This window comes from Mobula birostris, chromosome 22 (genome assembly GCF_030028105.1).
Source record: "Mobula birostris isolate sMobBir1 chromosome 22, sMobBir1.hap1, whole genome shotgun sequence".
In the NCBI taxonomy this organism is placed as follows: domain Eukaryota; kingdom Metazoa; phylum Chordata; class Chondrichthyes; order Myliobatiformes; family Myliobatidae; genus Mobula; species Mobula birostris.
This window is the reverse complement of record NC_092391.1, coordinates 27,789,547-27,810,822: the sequence shown is the minus strand read 5'-3', so window position 1 is coordinate 27,810,822 and position 21,276 is coordinate 27,789,547. Positions and strand designations below refer to the sequence as shown.

The following is a 21,276-nucleotide window of genomic DNA, read 5'->3' as shown; positions in this document are numbered from 1 at the left end:
GACCCCCACACCTGGTACAAAATCTTCAATGTCTCTTCCTGAGGAGTGTCACACTGTCAGAGGCACAGTACTGAGGGAGTGTCGCACTGTCAGAGGGACAGTACTGAGGGAGTGTCACACGGTCGGAGGGACAATACTGAGGGAGTGTCACACCATCAGAGGGACAATACTGAGGGAGTGTCGCACTGTCAGAGGGACAGTACTGAGGGAGTGTCGCACTGTCAGAGGGACAGTACTGAGGGAGTGTCACACGGTCGGAGGGACAATACTGAGGGAGTGTCACACCATCAGAGGGACAATACTGAGGGAGTGTTGCACTGTCAGAGGGACAGTACTGAGGGAGTGTCACACTGTCGGAGGGACAGTACTGAGGGAGCGTCACACTGTCGGAGGGACAGTACTGAGGGAGTGTCACACTATCGGAGGGACAGTACTGAGGGAGCGTCACACGGTCGGAGGGCCAGTACTGAGGGAGTGTCACACGGTCGGAGGGACAGTACTGAGGGAGTGTCACACTGTCAGAGGGGAAGTACTGAGGAACTGTCACACTGTCAGAGGGACAGTACTGAGGGAGCGTCACAGTGTCAGGGGGACAGTACTGAGGGAGCGTCACACCGTCAGGGGGACGGTACTGAGGGAGTGTCACACTGTCAGAGGGACGGTTCTGAGGGAGAGTCACACTGTCGGAGGGACAGTACTGAAGGAGTGACACACTGTCAGGGGGACAGTACTGAGGGAGTGTCACACTGTCAGAGGGAGGGTTCTGAGAGAGTGTCACACTGTCAGAGGGACGGTTCTGAGGGAGTGTCACACTGTCAGAGGGACAGTATTGAGGGAGTGTTGCTCCTTCAGAGGAGTAACCCAAAACATTGACTGTTAATTCCTTCCTGTTGATGCTGCCTGACTTGCTGAGTACCTCCAGCATTTTGTGTGTCTTTCACAAGAACACCACGACTGTCTGAAATCTCACATTCATAAAAGTCGAAGTTTGGTTGAGCAGTTATTGATGCAGAGTGTTTCTGTTTGCCTTACAGCTGGCATTGCGGGGTCCAACAGGTCCAATGGGATTGACTGGCCGGCCTGGCCCCATGGTGAGTACTGACCACTGGTTTTTGGTTTATTATTGGGAATACCGTGAGGATGAATACGGCACTTCGCGTGGGCCAGCCTCGCTGGGTTGTGCCATCTAGTAGTTTGCTGGGCTGGGATAAGAGGCTTGCAGAGACAGACTGTGTGTCCTGAGACTGTGTAGCACGCTAGGTGTGCTGGGACTGTGTAGAATGTTGCGTGTACTGGGACTGTGTAGAATGCTGTGTGTGCTGGGACTGGGATTGGGGCTGTTTTGCACTGGGTCTGTGTCGGGGGCTCATTTGCGCTGAAACCGTGTCGGGGGCTGCTTGTGCTGGGTGGGACTGTGTAGGAGATGCATTATGGTGGGATTGTGTAGGGGACTGTGTTGTGCTGGGACTGTGTGGAGGTCTGTGTACACTGGGACTGTGTAGAGGCTGTGTGTGCTAGCCCAGGGGTCCCCAACCTTTTTCGCACTGCGGACCGGTTTCATATTGTCAATATTCTTGCGGACCGGCCAACCGGGGGGGGGGAGGTAAGGGTTGTCAACGGACAAGAGTAGCAGTCAAATACGCTGGGTTTCCCTGGAAAAAAAGACTACGATGACCATGAAGCCTTGCGCGGGCACCAGTGCGCATGTGTAACTTGCGCATGCGTGTACGATTTTTTTCTTCAAATCGTTTCTGGCGATTATGTTCGCGGGGGGGCGGTGCGATGTTAATCACGACTGGAATATAGATGATAATTAGCTAATACACTCAATTTCGTTTCTAAAAGGGTTTCTCTAACAAATTTAATATTAAACACACAGCGCATATTTTCCTCTCATGAATATAGTGATAAGTCAATTATCAGGGGAGGACAGGGGAGCTTGAAGTGTTGAACGAACTTCCAGTAGAAGTGATAGAGGCAGGATCGATATTATCATTTAAAGGAAAATTGGATAGGTATATGGACAGGAAAGGAATGGAGGGTTATGGGCTGTGTGCAGGTTGGTGAGACTAGGTGAGAGTAGCGTTCAGCACAGACTAGAAGGGCAGAAATGGCCTGTTTCCGTGCTGTAATTGTTACATAGTTATATAAGTCAATAGCATCATAACATTTTAAGTATCGTTTGGATATTAAACACACAGCACGTATTTTCCCTGTATGAACATATAAAATCATTGCAACACACCAATATCGCTGAATCAGTGGGAGCCCCGGGATTGTTTCCCTGCAACAACACGGTCCTATCGAAGGGTGATCAGAGACAGTGATACTCGAAGGGGGTTCCTTATATCCAGTCTATTCCGCAATTTGGTTTTCGTTGCATTCATTGCAGCAATATGATGTTGGAAATGGAAGCAACGTTTTCAGTGCTTTCGTGGCTACCTCAGGATATTTAGCCTTGACTTTGATCCAGAATGCCAGCAGAGATGTTATGCCAAACATACTTTTCAGCCCGCCGTCATTTGCAAGCTCAAGGAGTTGATCTCCTTCCTGCGCTGACATGGACGACGCGCGGGTAATGACCTCGCATGCATAATGGCTCAACAGTGGGCGTGACAGGGAACGAGGGAAGGTGCAGCTGACTCATATCGCCAAATCATATCGCTTCCTCGCGGCCCGGTGGTTGGGGACCTCTGTGCTAGCCAATCCAAGGATTGTATAGGGAAGGGCAGTGTTTGTGTGTGTCAAAGTCTTGTAACCGTCTCATTTATCTTCCCTCAGGGGCCACCTGGTTACATCGGAATAAAAGGTGATATGGGAGACATGGGTCCTCAGGTGAGTGAAAGTCAGGGGAAGAAGGCTTGTCCACCAATTCACTTAAAGAGCTGGTCGAAGTATTCAAAGATACCGGGCTGCCCTAATCAGCCTGTGTGAAGGACTTTAGATGTGGTGAACTGTTTAATGCGTAGACACTGCTTGTAGTTATTGGTGGCTCTATTCACCTCTCATCATTCCTTTCACCCCAGGGTCCAAGAGGTGCCCAAGGTCCACCTGGTCCCACCGGAAAGCCAGGCCGCAGGGTGAGTGTCCCTCATTCTGAGAGTGTGCCCTTGAATTCGGGCTCTGGAGAGCTGGGGCTGTGGGAGAAGGGGGATGGGGGTTGATGGAATTCGGCAGTATGCAGGGAACCTCTGGGAGCTTAGGGTCCGTCAAGGAGGGAAGGAGCAATAGGACAGGCATGAGGAGGGGAGAGGGTTGGGGTTGGTGTGCAAGGGATGCAGAATGAAATAGATCATGGACTGGAGAGCGGGCTGCGCATTGAGGGGGAGGAGGAGGGCAGGGGAGGGGAGGGTAGGTGGATAAGGGGTAGGAAAGAGGGCTGAGGAGATGAGAGGAAGGAATGAGGGTAAATGGAGAAAGGGTTGGTGCGGTGAGGAGCAGCAGAGGAAGATTTGGGGGGGTGAGTGGGAGGAGAGAGAGGGTTGGTGGGATGAGGAGGAGGAGAGGAAGGTTCGGGGGTGAGGGGGAGGAGGGAGAGGGTTGGTGGGTTGAGGAGGGGGAGGGAGAGGGTTGGTGGGATGAGGAAGGGGAGGGAGAGGGTTGGTGGGATGAGGAGGAGGAGAGGAAGGTTCAGGGGTGAGGGGGAGGAGGGAGAGGGTTGGTGGGATGAGGAGGAGAGGGAGAGGGTTGGTTGGGCAAGGAGGAGGAGAGGAAGGTTCGGGGGCTCGGGGAGGAGGGAGAGGATTGGTGGGGCGAGGAGGAGGAGGGATAGAGTCGGGAGCGCTAGGAGAGGAGGAGAGGGTCAGTGGGATGAGGAGGAGGAGAGAAAGGGTCAGGGCAAGGAGAAGGAGAAGGGAGAGGGATGGTGGGGTGGGGTGGGTGGAGGAGGGAGAGGGTCAGTGGGCCAAGAAGTGGGACAGAGAGGGTCCGTGAGGTGATGAGGAGAAAGGGTTGAGGGTGAAGGGGAGGGGATCGACAGGGCAGCAGAAGAAAACTTCCTGTTGCTCACTGAGCTGTCATGTGTAGAAGATGCAACCGGGCAGTTGAGGGGGTGCGGTGGAGTTAAACTTATTCAAAGTTAACTTTCAATACGGAACTGGATAAATATTTGTAAAGGAGGAACGTGGAGCTGTTTTTGGGGAGGGAGTTGAGTGGGAGAAATCAATGAATTGGTGAGAAACTCAATGGGCTGAATGGCCTCCTGCGCTATGGAATTCGATGGACGCAGGTTACAGTGGCAGGAGGACAGGGCCCCAGGTGAGCAAGGCTGCAGACCTCCTCCCCCTTACTTGAGCACAGGGCAGACCATGGGGTGGTGGGGGGAGTGTTTGATAGAGTGGGTAGAGAATCATCGAGTTGGGAGGTCAGAACAAGGGAACACGACCTTTACGTTAGAGCTGGGAGCTGTTCAAGTTGCAGGGAGCTACTGACACCACAGAGGACAGCAGAAAATCAGGTTCACCAATCCCATCTTCCAATCTGAGTGTTTGCTTGGTTTAGTTAGTGTTTACAGAGCCGCTGCACAATGTGTATTAGGATAAAGATTCACTCTGATCTAACTGAGGGGCCAGATACGTCCTCCAGAATCGAAGGTTCTGGGTCTGAGTCTGGAAGGGGTAAGCACTCAGCCATGTCTCTGATCTTGACCACGTTCAGTAACTTGTGGCCCAGTGCAAATCGCCCCTTCAGGAGGGGAGAGGCCTGAGGCTCGGGGAGACTTGCGCAACGACCGGGAGGTTCCTGTGACGGACTTTTGCTTTGTTCCAGGGTCGACCAGGAACTGACGGAGCCAGAGGGATCCCAGGGACTACTGGACGAAAGGTAACCGTCGAGCAAACAGCGGTCCCAGTCTCCCCGAGTGCCACCGTGTCGCGTAACGTCCAGGACCACGGGCTGAGCCGCGTACTGCCCTACGGCGGCAGGCAAGACCTACCCCCTCCCCGTCCCCTCCATCAAATTGAAACTCTTTCTTGGTTCGCAGGGTGACCGAGGATTCGACGGACTGCCTGGACTCCCGGGTGAGAAGGGCAGCAGAGTGAGTATTGTACATGACCGCCAGAGATGCTGCAGGAGATGGGGAGAGGGTGGTGGGGGCGGAATGTACTTGAAACCGGAGCTGACGTTTGTTGAGGGGATGGGGTAGAGGCAGACTCAGTCCCTGCTGTAACTCCCTCCATCTTGTCTTCTCTCCCACCTGTTTAGTCAGCTCACCATCTGATTCCTTGTTCAAGCCTGAGGAATCCTCAAACCGCCAGACTGTAATGAAATCACCCGTCAGTGTGTGTCCATCAGTCCAGCCCTGCACTGAACTCACCTGCCTCCGGGAAGCTTCACGCCCCGTCTCATTTCTTTCGGTCTCCGTCTGAACACGGCTTGCTTCGAGGACGGACTGTGCTGGAGGCCTGAAGTATTTTCCACCTGTGTTCTTTGTTGCATTGCTACCTGTCCTGTCAGTGTGTTCTGAATTTCACATCCCCCCCCACCCCCCGAGCCATGCTGTTCCTCCCCAGCCACATTCCCTGTCCCTTTATCTAACAATCTCTTCACTTTGGGGACAAACCAGGGCAGCAACTGTAAAAGACTGACTCCCTCACCAACACACGCAGAATGCTGGAGGGAGTTAGCAGCCCAGGCAGCATGTGTGGAACAGAGTAAACAGTCGACGTTTCAGGCCGAGACCCTTCAGTAGGGGTGGGGGAAAAAAGACGAGGAGTCAAAGGTAGAAGGTGGGTGGAAGGGAGGAAGAAACACAAGGTGAGAGGTGAAACTGGGAGACAGGGTGGAGTGAAGTAAAGAGCTGGGAAGTGGATTGGTGAAAGAGATACAGGGCTGGAGAAGGGGCAATCTGATTGGAGAGGACAGAAGGCAGTGGAAGAAAGAAAAGGGGGAGGAGCACCAGAGGGAGGTGTTGGGCAGGGAAGGAGATAAGGTGAGAGGGGGGAATGGTGAAGGTGGGGCATTACCGGAAGTTTGAGAAATCGATGTTCATGCCATCAGGTTGGAGGCTACACAGAAGGAATATAAGGTGTTGTTCCTCCAACCTGAGTGTGGTCTCACTGCAATAGCAGAGGAGGCCATGGACTAACATGTCAGAATGGGAATGGGAAGTGGAATTAAAATGGGTGGCCACTGGGGGATCACGCTTTTTCTGGGGAAGGAGTCTTCCAATCTATGCCGGGTCTCAGCAATGTACAGGAGGCCACACTCGGAGCACCTGATACAGTAAATGACCCCAGCAGACTCACAGGTGAAGTGTTACCCCACCTGGAAGGACTGTTTAGGGCCCTGAATGGAAGGGAGGGAGGAGGTGTAGAGCAAGGATCCTCCCTGATCCGCTTGCAAGGGTAATTGCCAGGATGGAGGTCGGTGGGGAGGGACGAATGGACAAGGGAGTCACATAGGGAGCGATCCCTGCGGAAAGGAGAGTAGGGGGAAGGGACAGATGTGCTTGGGGCTGGGATCCCATTTGAGATGAGGGAAGTTGGGGAGAACTATGTGCTGGGCACAGAAGCTGGTGGAGTGGTAGGGGTGGTAGGTGAGGTGAGGGCAGATGTGCATGAAATAGAAGTGACGTGGTTGAGGGCAGTGTTGACGGTGGAGAAAGAGAAACCCCTTTCTTTGAAGAAGGAGGGCATCTAAATGATGGATGTGAATGTCCAAGGATGCACAGTGTATAGGAAAGATTGGAAGGTAGGTAAAAGGGGTGGCGTGGCCCTGATGGTAAGTAACGATATCAAATCACTAGAAAGAAGGGACATAGGATCAGAAGAGGTAGAATCCTTGTGGGTCGAGTTAAGAAATGGCAAGGTTAAAAAGACACTAATAGCAGTTATATACAGGCCTCCAAACAGCAGCCGGGATGTGGACTACAATAGAAAAAGCATGTCAGAAGGAAAATGTCAAGATAATTATGGGGGATTTGAATATGAAAGTGGATTGGGAAAGTCAGGAAGGAACTGGATCTCAGGAGAGGGAGTTTGTAGAATGCCTACGGGATGGCTTTTTGGAGCAGCTTGTCCAGAAGCCCACCTGAGGACCGGCTGTTTTGGATTGGATGCTGTGTAATGGACCTGAGGCAATTAGGGAGCTGGAGGTAATGGAACCCCTTGGAAGTAGTGATCATAATATGATTGAGTTCAGTTTCAAATTTGAAAAGGAGAAGCTGGTATCAGGTGTATCGATATTTCAGTGGAACAAAGGAAATTACAATGGTATGAGAGAGGAACTGGCCCAAGTTGATTGGAAAAGTAAGCTAAATGGAGGAACAGTAGAGTAGAATTGGATGAAATTCCTACAAGAAATAAGGAAAGTGCAGGAAAAATATATTCCAAGAAAAAAGAAAATCATGATTGGAAAAATGGCACAAATATGGCTAACGAGAGAGGTTATGGCTAAGAGACGGCGTACAAGGAAGCAAAAATTAGTGGGAAAACTGAGGACTGGAGGACTTTTGAAAACTTACAGAAGGAAACTAAGAAAATCATTAGGAAAGAAAAGATGAATTATGAAAGGAAGTTGGCAATTAACATAAAAAAGGATACTGTGAGTTTTTTTTAAATATATGAAGAGTAAAAGAGTGACACGGGTAGATATAGGACCAATTGAAAATGATGCTGGAGAAATTATAATGGGTATTTGATGCTCTATCAATTACTCCAAAAGACTGGAAGTAGAGTAAATACTGAAAGGCTTTTATTAACAGCAAATGGACCAACGTCCATGCTGAGTATCTGCCCTGGACTGAGGCAGGAGCAGTGACACAATCACCTTTATTTAGGGGTCTGTGGGAGGAGCAAAGAGATAGCAGAGGAACTAAATGAGTATTTTGCATCAGTCTTCACAGTGGAAGACATTAGCAACATACCTGATAGCCAGAGGCCTCAGGGAATAGAATTAGGTACAGTCAAGATTACTAGAGAGAAAGTGCTTGGGAAACTAAATGGACTAAGAATAGATAAGTCTCCCAGACTGGATGAGGTGCACCCACGGGTTCTGAAGGAGGTGGCTTTGGAGATAGTGGAAGCATTGGAAATGACCTTCCAGGAATCAAGAGATTCTGGCATGGTTGCGGAGGACTGGAAGGTTGCAAATGTAGTTCAGCTGCTTAAGAAAGGAGGGAGGCAGCAAAAAGAAAATTACAGACCTATTAGTCTGAAATCGGCAGTTGGAAAGTTATTGGAGTCAATCCTCAAGGATGAGGTTATGAAATACCTCGAGGTCCATGACAAGATAGGCCCAAGCCAGCATGGTTTCAAGAAGGGAAGATCCTGCCTCACCTATTGGAATTTTTTGAGGTAATCTCAAATAAGATTGACAGGGGAGAGGCTGTGGATGTTGTGTATTTGGGTTTTCAAAAGACCTTCGATAAAGTGCTGCATAAGAGGCTGCTTAGTAAGATGAGAGCCCATGGAATTACAGGAAAGATATTGGAATGGGTGGAGCATTGGCTAATAGGCAGAAAGCAAAGGGTGGGAATAAAGGGATCCTATTCTGATTGGTTGCCGGTTACTAGTGGTGTTCCGCAGGGGTCGGTGTTGGGGCTGCTTCTTTTTACAATGTATATCGATGGTTAGATTATCGATTAAATGGTTTTGTGGCTAAGTTTGCGGATGACACCAAGATAGGTGGAGGAGCAGGAAGTGTTGAAGAAACGGAAAGGTTGCAGAGAGATTTGGTCAGCTTAAGAGAGTGAGCAAAGAAATGGCAGATGAGATACAATGTTGAGAAATGTACGGTTGTACATTTTGGAAGAAGAAATAATCGAGCAGATTATTATTTAGATGGGGAGAAAATTCAAAAATCAGAAGTACAAAGGGGCCTGGGGGTTCTCATGCAGGATACCCTAAAGGTTAACCACCAAGTTGGATCGGCGGTAAGGAAAGCGAATGCTATGTTGGCATTCGTTTCAAGAGGAATAGTGTATAAGAGTAAGGAGGTGTTGATGAGGCTCTATGGGGCACTGGTGAGACCTCATTTGGAATACTGTGTGCAGTTTTGGGCCCCCTATCTTAGAAGGGATGTACTGAGATATCCCTTGGAGAGAGTTCAGAGAAGATTTACGAGGATGATTCCTGGAATGCAGGGGCTAACATATGAGGAATGTTTGTCGGTTCTTGGACTGTATTCATTAGAATATAGAAGAATGAGAGGGGATCTCATAGAAACATTTTGAATGTTGAAAGAGTTGGACAGAGTATATGTGGAAAGGTTGTTTCCCTTGGTGGGTGAGTCCAGGACAAGAGGCCACAGTCTTAGAATTAGAGGGTACCCATTTAAAACAGAGATGAGGAGAAATTTTTTAGCCAGAGGATCATGGATTTATGGAATTCATTGCCACATACAGCTGTGGAGGCCTGATCATTGAGAGTGTTTAAGGAGAAGATTGATAGGTATCTAATTAGTCAGGGTATCAAGGGATATGGGGAAAAAGCCAGAAATTGGAACTAGATGGGAGAATAGATTAGCTCATGGGTGGAGTGGCAGAGCAGACTGGATGGGCCGAATGATCCACTTCTGCTCCTTTGTCTTGTGATCTCCTCATCCTGAGAGCAGATGCGGCAGAGACAGGAATTGAGAGAAGGGGGTGGTGTTTTTACAGGTAACAGGGTGGGAAGAGGTATACTCCAGGTACCTGTGAGAGTTAGGCGGTTTACGATAGGCATCAGAAAATAAGGTCTCGGCCCGAAACGTCGACTATGCTCTCGTCCATAGATGCTGCCTGGCCTGCTGATTTCCTCCAGCATTTTTTGTCTGTGTTGCTTGGATTTCTGGCATCTGCAGATTTTCTCTTGTTTGTGATTCCTTTGCCCTTCTCTTCTGCAGGGAGGAACCCCAGCTCTCCCAAATGGGTGATCTGACCCAGAAAAAGCACCACACCCTCCCTCATCCACAACCTGCCTGTCCGACTGTAACTTGGCAATTGTTCCTGGAGCTTTATTTCTTCAGTGAATCGAGGACAAAACAAACAACAACAAAATTCAAACTATATCCCTGTAGTTTCTGTGAATTTTCCCCCAAGACTACACAAATTCTTTCTGCTTAAGTTAAATTTTACCATGAAGTATTAGTGCAGCAACTTAATCCAGATTTCGGAAGAGTCACAGGCAAAAGCGCCATCTGCTGAGAATCTCCAGGATTGCAAAATTTATAATAAAGGGCCTCAGAAGCTCAAAACAAAGGAATGATAGAGTGGCATAGGGGCACATGAGGACAGGTGACTGAGAGCTCGATCCAGGAGGCACATCTTGTGGGGGAATGATGGTTAAAGATGCCATAAGTTTAGAGAGAGCAATCTCAAACACAGAGCAGCTAACACTAGTGACAGAGTGGTTCACATCGTCAAAAACAGCAGTAGGCCGCAAGCCTGCCAACTATTCAATGCAATCATGCTGATAATTGCTGGCCTCAGTTCTTCTCTGTTCCCCATAATCCTCAATTGCTCAACCTTTCAAGCATTTATCTTGCTCCAACCATAAATATATGCGATGATCCAGCCTCCACCACCAAGGGAGCAGATAATTCCAGAGATTCACCACTAGGGTTGCCAACTTTCTCACTCCCAAATAAGGGACAAAAGTAGCAGTCAAATACGGGACACTTGTGCTTACCCCGAGAAAGACTACCATGACCATGAAGCCTTGCGCGGGCACCTGTGTGCGCATGTGTGACGTGCACATACATGACGTGCACATGCGTGTACGTGCTGATTTTTTTCCTACAAATCAGTTTTGGTTTAATCTTCCCGATTCTGTTAAAGTGAAACTACACTGTACATACATTATTTCTACTTTAAATAGGCTGTGTATTTATCATATCATTCCTACTTTCACTGTATGTTAGTGTTATTTTATGTTTTATGTGTTATTTGGTATGATTTGGTAGGTTATTTTTTGGGTCTGGGAACGCTCAAAAATTTTTCCCATAAAAATGAATGGTAATTGCTTCTTCACTTTATGTCATTTCAGCATGAAATGTTTCATAGGAACGCTCTACCTTAGCGGGGGAAATACGGGACTAAGGCGGTCCCGTATGGGACAAACCAATTTAGCCCAATATAGAGGATGTCCTGGCTAATATGGGATAGTTGGCAACCCTATCCATCACCTTCAGTGAAAATAAATTTCTAGGCACCTCAGTCTTAAATGACTGGCCACTTATCTTGTAGTCGTGTCCCCTTGTTCAAGGCTCAATCGGTACTAAAAACCAAATCTAGGATGAGGAGAAGCCAGAACTGGAGAATGGAAATGATGGAAGATGATAAAGCTGGAGGAATTTCTAGAGAGAGGGACAGTCAAATAAGGCTGAGAACCTTAAAGCCAAGTTTGACTGGAGCAGGAACTAGTGCAGGGGTGTGAGCACGTTAGGTAGATGTGGGAGGGGGTTGGGGGACGGGGTTCAGGGGGTCACCATTGGAGGTGAGCTAATGAGAAGGATACAGGAAGATAAGGCATAAGTGAAAACTTAACAGACATTTCATCAGGATATTGAGGCACAGAGAAAGTGCAAACAACAGGAAAGCACAGTGCTCAGTGTCAGAGCAGAGCAGTGAATAATGACTATTGTAAATATTAACCCACAACCTGTGAGGGGTTAACTCACGGAGATCTGTCTGCTGTTTCTTCCCAGGGAGATGCGGGGCCTCAAGGACAACCTGGGCCATCGGGAGAGGATGGAGAGCGGGTGAGTGGAGGTGGACAGGGGGTTAATACAGACTCTGCTCCTGGGGCCATTCCCAGCAGCAACTAACCTCCAGATGTTGCCACTGACCGCAGCCTCTCATTGTCTGTTACAGGGGGATGATGGAGAAGTTGGCCCAAGAGGGTTACCCGGTGAACCAGTGAGTATAACAACACAAGAGAGTTATTCTGTGCAGTGTGGGATATATCAGTGTTTCACTGAGGGTGTGGGGTATATCAGTGTTACACTGAGGGTGTGGGGTGTATCAGTGTTACACTGAGGGTGTGGGGTGAATCAGTGTTACACTGAGGGTGTGGGGTATATCAGTGTTACACTGAGGGGTGTGGGGTGAATCAGTGTTACACTGAGGGTGTGGGGTATATCAGTGTTACACTGAGGTTGTGGGGTGTATCAGTGTTACACTGAGGGGTGTGGGGTAAATCAGTGTTACATTGAGGGTGTGGGGTGTATCAGTGTTACACTGAGGGTGTGGGGTAAATCAGTGTTACACTGAGGGGTGTGGGGTATATCAGTGTTACACTGAGGGGTGTGGGGTGTATCAGTGTTACACTGAGGGTGTGGGGTGTATCAGTGTTACACTGAGGGTGTGGGGTATATCAGTGTTACACTGAGGGTGTGGGGTGTATCAGTGTTACACTGAGGGTGTGGGGTAAATCAGTGTTACACTGAGGGTGTGGGGTATATCAGTGTTTCACTGAGGGTGTGGGGTGTATCAGTGTTACACTGAGGGTGTGTGGTAAATCAGTGTTACACTGGGGGGTGTGGGGTAAATCAGTGTTACACTGAGGATGTGGGGTATATCAGTGTCACAGTGAGGGGTGTGGGGTAAATCACACTGAGGGTGTGGGGTATATCAGTGTAACACTGAGGGGTGTGGGGTATATCAGTGTTACACTGAGGGGTGTGGGGTATATCAGTGTTACACTGAGGGGTGTGGGGTGTATCAGTGTTACACTGAGGGTGTGGGGTATATCAGTGTCACAGTGAGGGGTGTGGGGTAAATCACACTGAGGGTGTGGGGTATATCAGTGTAACACTGAGGGGTGTGGGGTATATCAGTGTTACACTGAGGGGTGTGGGGTATATCAGTGTAACACTGAGGGGTGTGGGGTATATCAGTGTTACACTGAGGGGTGTGGGGTATATCAGTGTAACACTGAGGGGTGTGGGGTATATCAGTGTTACACTGAGGGGTGTGGGGTATATCAGTGTTACACTGAGGGGTGTGGGGTATATCAGTGTAACACTGAGGGGTGTGGGGTATATCAGTGTTACACTGAGGGGTGTGGGGTGTATCAGTGTTACCCTGAGGGGATAGGACATGTCAGTGTTACATTGACGGAGATGTTAGTGTGTTAATGGGGGCAGTGGGTTAAAGGAGGGTTTTGCAGCAGCTAGTTGATTTTGGGAATGCCGGCCTGTTGAACGGTATTCCTGCAATATCGGCTTTTTGCTGGAATGCTCTGTGAGGTGTCCACATCTGCAGGCTGCCGACTGAACAACCAAGAGGGCAGCTGAGCGTCTGCTGAAGTTCAAATCTCAGCAACCGGATACAAGTACAGCAACAAAGCTGGGTTGCCTCATCGCAGACTGTGACCAGAATGCAGAGTCAAAATTGACGGGGCTAGTTCAGAATATTGGCTGTGAGCGCAGGACCAATATCAAACTGGATATCAATACGAACCTGCAGTTGGAGATTTTGCAATGGAATTACTGCAGAATATTTATAATTCATGGCCTGGAACTGGCATGTACAAATTTGGCACGGGAATTTTATTTCAAGCTTGGAAAGGGAATTCTGTGCAAAACCTGGAATGAGAATTTTGTGCAAAGTTTGGAATGAGAGCCCGAAACATGGGCAGGATTACAAGGCGTGGAACTACAGTGAAATTCAAAACTTGGATCAAGGACAATAGAGAAAAAACAAGCATTGACAAAGTACTGGATCCACTGTCAATAAAAGTGGGGTACAATGCCATGCACTGGACGTGCAAAGAGGTTGATTTTGAAATAGGCATTATGTCGAGCCTAGATTCAATGACTGTTGTTTTTCAAACCATCAGAAAGGAAAAGAAATGGAAGTACTTTGCAGTTCAGGCAGTACCTGTGGAGAAGCAACACTGAACTTTCATCAACATTGACAAATCTTCATGATAAAGCAAGCATATTTTATCCACAGCTCATGATGTGAGCTCTCCTATACTGGGGAGATCAGACACCAATCAGCTGGCTGCTCTGCAGAACACCTTTCCGTCTGCGTGTGAAGTCGAGCTTTTGGTTGTCCTGTGCATTAATGGTTCATCCCCCTCTGACTTCTGTAATGTCAGGCCAACATGAGTTCGAGACATGGCACCTCTTCCTCTGACTAGACACGTTGCAACCCTCCGATCTTAACAATAAATTCAACAGTGTCAGAAAATCAGCATTTACGGAATTTAAATTTCTGATGTCCAGCATTCCTTCCTCTTCCTCTGGTAACTTCACATAATTTTTCTGTATTTGCTTCTTTCCAGACTCATAATTTTCCTCCTTCACCGTCCCAGTGCTTCACACTTCCACTCATCTCCTCTGCCACACACCTTCCCTTCAGTGCTCTTCTCTCTTCCCACTTCCTACTTCCTTTGCATCTTCGTTGAGCACCTCCGCACCATCCGCCACAAGTGGGACTTCCCGGTGGCCAAACATTTTAATTTCAGTTCCCATTCCCATTCCGACGTGTCAGTCTGTGACCTCCTCTTGTGCCAAGGTGAGCCCGTGCTCAGGATGGAGGAGCAACACCTTGTATTCTGTCTGGGTACCCTCCAACCTGATAGTATGAATATCGACTACTCCTTCCAGTGAACACAAATCCCCCTCCTCCCTTTATTCCCCACTTTGACCTTTTACTTCTCCTTGCCTGCCTATCACCTCCTCCTCTTTCTCCTATGGTCTACAGTCCTCACCTATCTCCTATCAGATTATTTCTTCTCAACCCTTGACCATTTCCCATCCCCCGGCTTCACCTATCACCTTCTAGCCAGCCTCTTTTCCTCCCTCCTTACCCCCCGCTGTTTAATTCAGGTATTTCCTCGTTCACTCTCAGTCTTGATGAAGGGTCTCAGCTGGAAACGTCGACTGTTTACTCTTTTCCATAGATGCTGCCTGACCTGCTAAGTTCCTCCAGCAGTTTGTGTGTGTTGCTTTGGATCTCCAGCATCTTAGAGCTTGCTTTATCTAAAGCTTTTCCAGGTTGTATGAAAGTTTATTGACGTGAAATATCAGTTTCTCTCTCCTCACCTTCTGTGTATGTTGCATTTTTCATTTTTTACCTCAGATTTACCTGGTTCTGCGTTATCTTGCATTTACTCAATTTAAGTTGTGCAACTCAGTACAAGGGGAGATAAGACATGGAAGCCCATACAAGGAGTATTCCGGAGGGAGTTGGTAAAGATATGGTTATGTGTCTCTACTGATCAGTATTCCTTTCCCTGGCAAGTGGCCGATAACAGAGAGAAGGGGCTGCAGGTTGTTGGCTCCTTTTCTGGTTGGACATGACGAGATGGTGGTTTGATTTTCAGGTGGAATTACTCAATATTTGGATGGAAGATTGGACTGTTGATTCTGGATGGGATTGTTCAATTGTGACCAGGATTGCTTGAAGTTTTGCTGTATTGTATATCGGATGAGAATGCTCGGTTTCAGTAGGAGTTGCTTGATGTCTGGTGTGTTAGCTTTGTTAGGTCTCAGGCAGGGATGTTTGATGTTGTGCCTGACTGACGTTGGTTGACTTTGTACAAATCTATGTGGGATGCTTGTTGCAAACTTGTCGTTGTGGGTTGCGGTGTTTAATCGCAGCTTGGACTGCCTGATTCCAGTTGGAGTCATTTGCTTCCGCTTGGGATTGTGTAATGCCGGGTGCAATTGTCCAACACAGGCCGGAATTTATTGACATTGTTCCTGATTGATACAAATCCATGTGGGAGTATGCAATGCTGGTTGGAAACATTGCATTGGGAGTTGAATAGTTTGTTTCCAATTAGGATTGACATGCATTGGGATTGTTTGTTGTCAGGCAGGATTATTTAATGATGGACTTGATTGTTTGGCACTGATGTTGTTTATTAGATGCTGGGTAGGATTGTTCCATGACTGGCATCATTGCTTACTGCTTTGATGACCTACTGGTGTGATACCAGGTGCTATCGTTTGACACGTTTTAGTTATTAGATTGCATGACACTCATTGGCTTTCTTGGAAGCCAATTTCGATCATTTGATGCCAGTTGAGTTACTTTGATGCCAGTGGGAATCTTCTCGCTGCGTCCATCAGGATGAAGGTACAGGAGCCTCAGGACCCTCACCACCAAGTTCAGGAACAGTTATTACACCTCAGCCAAAAGGTACTTGAACCATAGGATTTAACCTCACTCAGCTTCACTCGCCCCATCACTGAACTGTTCCCACAACCTATGGACTCACTTTCAAGGACTCTTCATCTCATGTTCTCGACATTTATTTCTTGTTTACTTGTCTGTTTGTTTATTTATTTGCTTATTGAATGAATGAATCAATCATTCATTCATTCTTTTGTATTTGTCCAATTTGTTGTCTTTTGCACATCAGTTGTTTTTTTTTGGGTGCGGTCTTTCACTGATTCTATTGTGTTTCTTGGATCTACTGAGTATGCCCACAAGAAAATGAAAATGGTGAGATATATGTACTTTACTTCGCACTTACTTGTTGCTGGGAGATACTGTTTGATATCAGCTGGAATGTTCCTCACTGGGTGGTATTGCTTGTGTCGGTCATGTTGGTTTGATGTTGGGTGGGATTGTTTAATGACACTTGGAATTGTGTGATTTGTCCACTGCCAGCTAAGATTGTCTGATGCCAGCTGGGGAAGTTTGATGCCAGGTGGGACTGGTGGAAGCCATGTGTTTTATACCAGATGGGATTATTTGTGTTGTTTGGAATTGTTTGATGGTGAGCTAATGTAATTGATGCCCAGCATTGTCGCCTGGTGCTGGGCAGGATTGATTTTGGCTGGAATTATACAAATCCATGTGGAATGTTTCAGAGAATGTTTCATTCTGGATTCTTGAATTGCAGTTTGGATTAAATCCAGTTGGATTGATTAATAATAGATTTGAATCATTGGTGGTTTAGTTTATGATCTGTTGGCTGGGATTATATCTTACTGGGTTGTGTTATTTGACGAGCATTTTGATGTTGGCGAGGATTGTTCAATGGTGGTTTTAATCACTTGATGTATTGGTTTTGTGATTTGGCGCTGTTTGTGATTCATTGATGAAGGTTGCAATTATCAGTATCGGTATTGGTTTATGTTTGTCACCCACACCAAGGGACAGTGAAAAGCTTGTCTTAGCAACCATTCATGAAGATCAGATCATTACACAGTTCATTGAGGTAAAACAATAACTGTTGCGGAGAATGGGTGAACCCAGACGCAAGACACTGACACAGAGGTAGAATAATCTGACAAGTGTTTATTAATGGTTGCAGGGAAGGCCGAAGAGTGAGAATTAGGCAGAGGAAAGCTGAGGAATGAGCGAGGTTTGACCGGGAATCAAGCCCGGGTCGCTGCGGTGAGAGCGCAGCGTTTAACCACTGAGCCAGCGGAGAGTGTCGGCGGGCGGCGGGACGAGGCAGAGCAGGGATGCAGACTAGGGTGTGAGCGTGGCTGGAGGAGAACGGCAGGCAGCAGGGTGAACGGGAAGGCAGGTGGCATGCAGTGCTCCTGTTAACACGGAGAGACAGAGTTAACACAGGTAAACAACAGCGCGGAAACAGAACTTAGGATACACAATTCTAAGCGGCCTAGAACGTGAACAACTACACTGGCTGAAGCAACGATCTGGTGATGAGTGGATGGAAAGCCGGGGTACTTATGCTGCAGGTTAGATGAGATTCAGGATCGCCGCAATCAGAGGAGCCCGGGAGAAACACGGGGAAAAGGGAACTAGGAGAACATGAATAAATGGACAGGACAGCCGGAACTGTGACAATAGCAATACAGAATAAAGTAAAAGCTACTGGAAAAGTTCAATGCAGGCAAATGATAAAATGTAAGATCTTAGCAAGTTAGATTGTGAGGCTAAATCCATCTTATCGTACAAGAGACTCTGGTAACGGTGGGATAGAATTTGTCCGTGAGCCTCCTGGTATGCACCTTTTGGGTTTTGCGTCTTTAGCTTGTTGGGAGAGGAGCGAAGAGAGAATGCATGGGCTGAGTGGGGTCTTAGATTATGCTCTTCTGGTATTTGAGGCCAGTTGAGATTTTGTGATTCTGGATGGGATTGTTTGCTGCCAGGTTAGGATGTATGATCGTAGGCACGCCGGATTGCTACCCGCTGGTATGTTAGATACCTGGTGGGTTGGTTCGTGGTGAGTGACTTTTCTGATGCAGCCGGTTGGGATTGTTTTGTTGCAAGCTGGGGTTTTTGTCATTCTGGGCGTGATTGTTGGATGCCCAGCTGGAATATTGGATGCCAGGCAAGATATTTTGTCAGTTGGAATTATTTGACTGTGGGTGGAGGAGCTTGGCACAGTAGAGACCATTTGATGCCACATGCCTGGTTAATGTTGGTTTGAATTGTACAAGACCATGTGGGAACATGTGATCCTAGTTGGGATTATCTCATTCTGAGTTGGAAATCTTAATTCTAGCTTTAATTGTTTGATAATGCGTGGTATAATGTCTGGTGGGACTGTTTAATGTTGAATGGTATTGGGTGGAGTTGGCTGGGATGGATTCAGGCCATCCAGAATTGATTGTTTCTTATTACTTAGGATTGTTTGTCTCTGTATAGTATCGTTTGATGGTAGGCCTGGTTGATACCATTTGGAATGGTTTGATGACACTTGTGCTAATCTGATGGTAGGTGGGAGTGGTTGTTGCAAGGGGGAATAGGGTTTGCATTGTGGGATTGTTTGGTGCTGGGCAGGAGCAGTTTGAGATTGAACAGGATTGTTTGATGCTGTTTCAGACTATTGATGTTGACAAAGATAGTTAGATCTGGAGTGGGAGTTTTTTGAAGCTGAGCAGGAATGTTTAATTCTGTCTTTCTGATGCCACTTGGAATTGGTAGAAATCCAGGTGGATTTGTTTGGAAATCATTGGGATCATTTGTTGCCGGATGGAATTGCATGCTGTTGGGTGGGACTATCAGTTGCCAGCTAGGAATCTTCAATGTCAAGTGGAATTGTCTGATAATGAGCACGATCACTTAATGTTGGTCAGATTTATTCGATGCCAGTTGGAGAGTGCAGTACCATTTAGGATTGTCTGATGCCTAGGATGGGTTTGTTCAATACCAGGAAGATTGCCTATTGCCAGGCAGGTTTGAACATAGAATGTAGACATTTACAGCACATTACAGGCCCTTTGGCCCACAATGTTGTGCCGACCATGTAACCTACTCTAGAAACTACCTAGGATTTCCCTAGCACATAGCCCTCTATTTTTCTAAGCCTCATGTACCTATCTAAAAGTTTGATTTAATGCGGGCAGGTTTATCAACAGTCATTTGGTATTTTTATGATGCCTGACGGGAATTGGTTTTGCAGGTTACACTTGTTTGACGATAGCTTGGTTAATTTGATAGTGGTTGGGATTTTTTTTTTTGTTGCCAGGCAGAATTTCTCGACGCCAGTTGGGACTCTTTGTTGCCAGACGGGAGAGTTTGAAGTTGGGTGGAATTGTTTGATTTCAGGCTGGGCTCTTGAGTTAATCTTTGGTTGGATTTGTTTGATTCTGAATGGGGTTCCACATGCCATCCCTGGTGAAAGTGAATACTTCCAGTCGGAGTTGTCTGGTGACGCGCCTGGTGTTTTCTCCTCGCAGGGCCCCCGTGGTTTACTCGGACCAAAGGGACCGGCAGGACTTCCCGGACCCCCTGTAAGTATCTTTGGTTGTTGACCTCCATCCGAGGATCCACCGTTGAGTGAGCTTCAGGCATCAGACATCATGAACATCCACCCCATCAGCCACCTCTCCCTCATGTGTAACTAGAGGCAGAACACCAAGTACACAATTTCACCTTAATGCCCCTTTACTATGTGATCCAAACTAACCTCTGTTTACTTGAGCATGAATTACAGACTTGTCACTTTAGAGAACAAAGCCCCGGAATCCATCGATGTCCAGTGTGTAGGTAGATTCCTACACAGACCAGTACAGCTTGATGGGTTCTCTGGCCTTGTTCTCTAAAGTGACAGGTTTCCCTGCTAAGTATCCTGTCTCAAGTGCCTCTCCAATTTCCTTGCGAAATCCCTGAATGTCTACTCAGGGAGCTGCTTCTCCCTGCACAGCATAAACCCATAGATCCCTGTAGATCCGTATTCAGCTCAGTTCCATCTATCCCCGGTCGAGGTCCAGTGCTGTTTTAATTTCTCCGCATTTTGGAGATGATCTCTGAACTGATCAGCTCATCACCACCTTCTCAAGGGCAACTAGGGATGGGCAATAAACACTGGCCTAGCTGGCGATGCCCACATCCCGTAAATGAATAAATTTTTTAAAATATATATATTTTTTTGTTTAGGACTCCAGAGAGCTTGTTTAGTTCCTGGTAATGGGATCCCTGCGATCTGGAGGCCAGCATTATGGCTTAATATCAACAGGTACCCAAGAGGCCCATCAACCAAGAACTTTGCTGAATGTATTCCATGTTAACATGGGCTAACTCGCCATCCCTTCAAACCCTGTGCATAATCAGCAGGAAATTGCATTGATGGCTGCACCTTTGACAACATCACCTCTGGGCACCACGGTAGTGTAGCGGTTAGCGTGACGCTATTACAGCTTGGGGCCTCAGATTTCAGAGTTCAATTCTGGCGTCCTCCGTAAGGAGTCACTCTACATACTCCCTGTGGGCTTTCCTCAGGTGATCCAATTTCCTCCTAGATTCCAAAGACATACCAGGTAGGTTAATTGACTATTGTAAATTGTCCTGTGATTAGGTTGGGGTTAGATCAGGGTCTTTGGGGGTTGCTAGGGCAGTGTGGCTTAAAAGGCCGGTCGGGGCTACTCCGCACTGTATCTCTAAGTTAAATATAAAAATAATCATCGGTTATCCTGAGGCGTTTCACTACTGAACTTGACAGTGAAGGCTCAAAGTGAAATACTGGAGCAAATGGAAGATTTCAGGGAGCTTATAAAGAGAGGTTGAGAGTCAGATGTGTAGGGGAGGAATTCAGGAGCTGGGGCCCTGGGAGTGCTGGGCAACTGAGCCGTGGTGAGGCGCCAAAGTTTGCAGTGGGCAAAGGTAGCAGTGCCTGTGCCTTGGAGGGATGGGACTGAGCAAAATTTACAGGGATAAAAATAGGTGAGACTATGGACAGATATAAAAACAATGAGAATCTAGTAGGTTGCTGTTGAAAGGAGTGGGGGGGGGAGCAATATAGATCAGCAAACACTTTCGATGTAAATTCAGTCACACCGGGATCAGATTGGGCCTCTTGGTGAAGTGGGACCGAATTACCAGGGAAGTAAAATGCAGATATCATATGTGAAAAAAAAATCAGCTTTACGTGACCCGTCACCCTATGGGGCTGGCTGCCTCAGACTCTGAGGTCTCAT

The 21,276-nt window shown here is 47.4% G+C and overlaps 1 protein-coding gene across 2 annotated transcripts in view; it reads left to right on the top strand.

Moving 5' to 3' along the window:
• The window catches only part of col5a1 (procollagen, type V, alpha 1), a 295,086-nt gene that overhangs the window by 185,759 nt on the left and 88,051 nt on the right, over positions 1-21,276 (top strand). For both annotated transcript variants that reach the window (XM_072240466.1, XM_072240467.1), the window contains exons 14-21: positions 1,035-1,091; positions 2,782-2,835; positions 3,027-3,080; positions 4,768-4,821; positions 4,982-5,035; positions 11,626-11,679; positions 11,792-11,836; positions 19,540-19,593. In XM_072240466.1, coding sequence (XP_072096567.1) covers positions 1,035-1,091; positions 2,782-2,835; positions 3,027-3,080; positions 4,768-4,821; positions 4,982-5,035; positions 11,626-11,679; positions 11,792-11,836; positions 19,540-19,593 — 426 coding nt within the window. The remainder of the gene's footprint in view (positions 1-1,034; positions 1,092-2,781; positions 2,836-3,026; positions 3,081-4,767; positions 4,822-4,981; positions 5,036-11,625; positions 11,680-11,791; positions 11,837-19,539; positions 19,594-21,276) is intronic.